General features: G+C 62.6%; 2 protein-coding genes across 2 annotated transcripts; one reads left to right on the top strand and one right to left on the bottom strand.

Annotated features, from left to right (window-relative positions):
* Positions 1-1264, top strand: EMIHUDRAFT_447199 (hypothetical protein). Its single transcript, XM_005779245.1, has 5 exons — positions 1-68; positions 165-419; positions 543-727; positions 834-948; positions 1015-1264. Exons 3-5 carry the CDS (start codon positions 598-600, stop codon positions 1028-1030), a joined length of 261 nt encoding a protein of 86 aa, XP_005779302.1. The 5' UTR covers positions 1-68; positions 165-419; positions 543-597; the 3' UTR covers positions 1031-1264.
* Positions 1261-2332, bottom strand: EMIHUDRAFT_254399 (hypothetical protein; the record flags this gene model as incomplete). Its single annotated transcript, XM_005779246.1, has 5 exons — positions 1261-1479; positions 1609-1695; positions 1812-1964; positions 2031-2210; positions 2270-2332. The coding sequence occupies 5 exons, from the start codon at positions 2330-2332 to the stop codon at positions 1261-1263; spliced, it is 702 nt and encodes a 233-aa protein (XP_005779303.1).
* Between the last annotated feature and the right edge of the window lie 367 nt (positions 2333-2699).

Genomic DNA, 2699 nt, shown 5'->3' on the forward strand with positions numbered 1-2699 from the left:
GTATAGATTTGGAGATGCCATTGACAGCCACGGCGAGATCGTCCGCTCCACCTTGGCGCCCGTGCCAGGTCAGCCTCTCCCACTCCTGCCACTAGACCCACTTTTACTCATTCACCGCTCACGTTCGTCACCTCTGACTGGCGATGCCCGCCCCTCGACCCCAGAGGCGCTGCACCACCATGTTGGCCGCCGCACCACCACGGTGGTAGTTGGCTATCATGTCTTGCTTCTCCTTCAAGAGAGCGTCGCGCGTTGGCTGCGCCAGCTGCAGCCGCTGCAGCCGCTGCAGCCGCCGCAGCATCACCAGCTCCAACCATTACACGCAGACGACAACGGTGGTCGCAGCGGCTCGCCTCAAGTCGCGGTGCTTGTCTCCGACAACTGGTGTGTGACGGACGATTACAAGTGCCGAGTGCCCGGCAAGTCGCGCTAGATGACAGCTATTCACTGTCACCCACATCTTCCTTCGGCCACTGGCAGTGCTACCACTGTATCGGCCGTTCTCAAAGGCGCCAAATGCAGCGCACATGATCTCGCGATAGGCAAGTCGCGGCGCTGGGCCCAGCGCGGCGGACGAGCAGGCGGGCCGCCGCTATCATGCCCCAAGCAGGCCGCCTCTGTCGGGAGATGCCGATGCATCGCGCACGCGTTGCCTGGTTGGATCGATTGTGCGCCCGTCCCGTCGAAGGAGGAGGTGCAGGAGACGTGGCGACTCTACCTGGAGCAGGCAGATGCTTAGAAAATAGGTAATAGGTAAGAAAATGGCACACGACCGCACACGACCGGCTAGCCGTGAGTGCCACCAGAGGTAATGCAGCGCCAATCCTCGGCAGGCAAACGAGTCGTGCGCAAAGAGCGGCCCGTCGACTGGTCTCGCCGCCGCGATCCACTTTCTCCGCCGCTGCAAGAGAGTTACGCTGTTTGGCTTTGGTCTTCCGTCGCGTGGAGGTGGCGACGGGGATCTCCAGCAGACGATCGGGTCGCGCCGTGTACCGCGCCTCCTGCCGTGAACAGGTCACTACTGGGATAGCAAGAAGAAGCTAAATTCCGACGTCGACGCCCCACGAGAGGTGCGCGAACGGTTACTACTGGGTGATGGCGGACGCATGCCCCTCGGCGCTACGAGGAGCCCACCGCCGTAGGTGCGGATGTGGCACAAGCTGCGCGAGCTTCACTTTCCGCGCTTGTCAATCGCGGGCTTCAACGAGACGCGAAACTAGGGCGGTGTCGGGTGATTTTGAAATCGATCGTGGACACGGCTCACTGCGTTTCACCAAGACTCCCCTCTGTCGTGGACCGCTGGTCGTTTCTCGCCACGCGCTGGTCCGCGAGCCACTCCTCGCGAGCCAGCGCGATGCGGACCCCCGCGGGCATGTCGGGGACGCACGCGTCGATAAGCAGCTTGAGTCCGATCAGCGCGTGCTCGAGGACGACGACGAGCAGCAGCTTGTCGAGCGGCGTGAAGGAAGGGTAGAAGCGCTCGAACCAGTCGGAGGTGTAAATGAGGATACCTGCCGCGATGATGGGCCGAGATTGCGGGCCGAGAGCTCTGCCGAGATCGGGTGAGTGAGGTGAAGATTAGATGCCAAGGTTGGTGCCGAGTCCCACGTAGGTCAAGAAGAGGAGGATCGAGCGCCACGCGCCGATCCCCTTTGAGTCGCTCGTGGCGGGCACGCGTCGCGTCAGCTTTAGGACCTGGGGCAAGGGGGGACAGGGTGGGCCCTAGGACGGGAACGTACTGTATGGCCTGGGTCTGCAGCCGAGATGCTGTATGGCCTGGGTCTGCAGCCGAGATGCGGCCGGGGGAGCACCTTGACTGAGTCCAGCCGAAGTTCGAGTAAATTGTTGAGCAGCGCGAGCCCTGCGGCGGCGGGCAGCGCGGCCGAGAAGAGCACGATGTAGCCGAACTGAAGCGCGAGCTCGTTAAACTCGTAAAAGGTTGGCGAGAGCCCAAACTCGACGGCCTACGAGGGGCCCACGGCTACTCGGCAAACAGGCGACTGGCCGTGCAGGCTATGAGAGCCAATAACCTTGAGCTCTGGGAGATCGTATTGCGCAACGATGTCCACAATGAGCTCATTCTGCTCGTACAAGCGCTCCTCAGCTGGCGTGAGCCGCTCCTTTCGCCGCCGCTTTGAAAGGTCGCACCCGCCCGTGGCTCCGCCGTCGGCTCCGCCGCGAGCGGCGACGGTGAGGCCGCCGGGGCTCGCCTATACCGGCTAGTGTGGAGCTCTCAGTGTGGTTGCGTGTTGTACTAGTGATGCTGCACTAGGCGGCCCGTTTTTAGCAAAAAGCAGATACCACATCGCGTGTGGTCGTCGAAAAACCGCATGTTCGCCCGTCTGGGACCTCTTCGTACGGCTCCAAAAACCGCTCCTTAACGACGACTACGCGGCCCGGCGGTCGATCTGCGCCTTCTCAGCGGTGGAGGGGATGTGGGCGGTACGTGCGGACCGCGTGGTGCTGCGATGGCTTGACGAGTGCGACTCCCAGCGTCGACTTTTCGACCCCACGGAGCCTCTGCTGCTCCCCGGGGGGGGGGGTCTGCAGACCACCCGGCCGAACTTCAGAGTCGCGGTGCTCCTCAAATACCGCTCATACGCCCCCGATGTTGTGGAGGGTACATATGCTGATGATCCTGGCCCGATTGGTTCGCGCAGAAAGCTTCTGGGCGGTCGTTAAGGTTCGCTCCCCGCACA

This window comes from Emiliania huxleyi, assembly GCF_000372725.1.
Source record: "Emiliania huxleyi CCMP1516 unplaced genomic scaffold EMIHUscaffold_2339, whole genome shotgun sequence".
Classification (NCBI taxonomy): Eukaryota; Haptophyta; order Isochrysidales; family Noelaerhabdaceae; genus Emiliania; species Emiliania huxleyi.

What these genes read in the sequence shown, in the direction of transcription:
- EMIHUDRAFT_447199 (XM_005779245.1), top strand. Translation starts at nt 598, where the DNA reads ATGCCCCAAGCAGGCCGCCTCTGTCGGGAGATGCCGATGCATCGCGCA. An exon ending in GGCGACTCTACCTGGAGCAG is followed by an intron (nt 728 to 833) that starts GCAGATGCTTAG and finishes AATCCTCGGCAG; the next exon opens with GCAAACGAGTCGTGCGCAAA.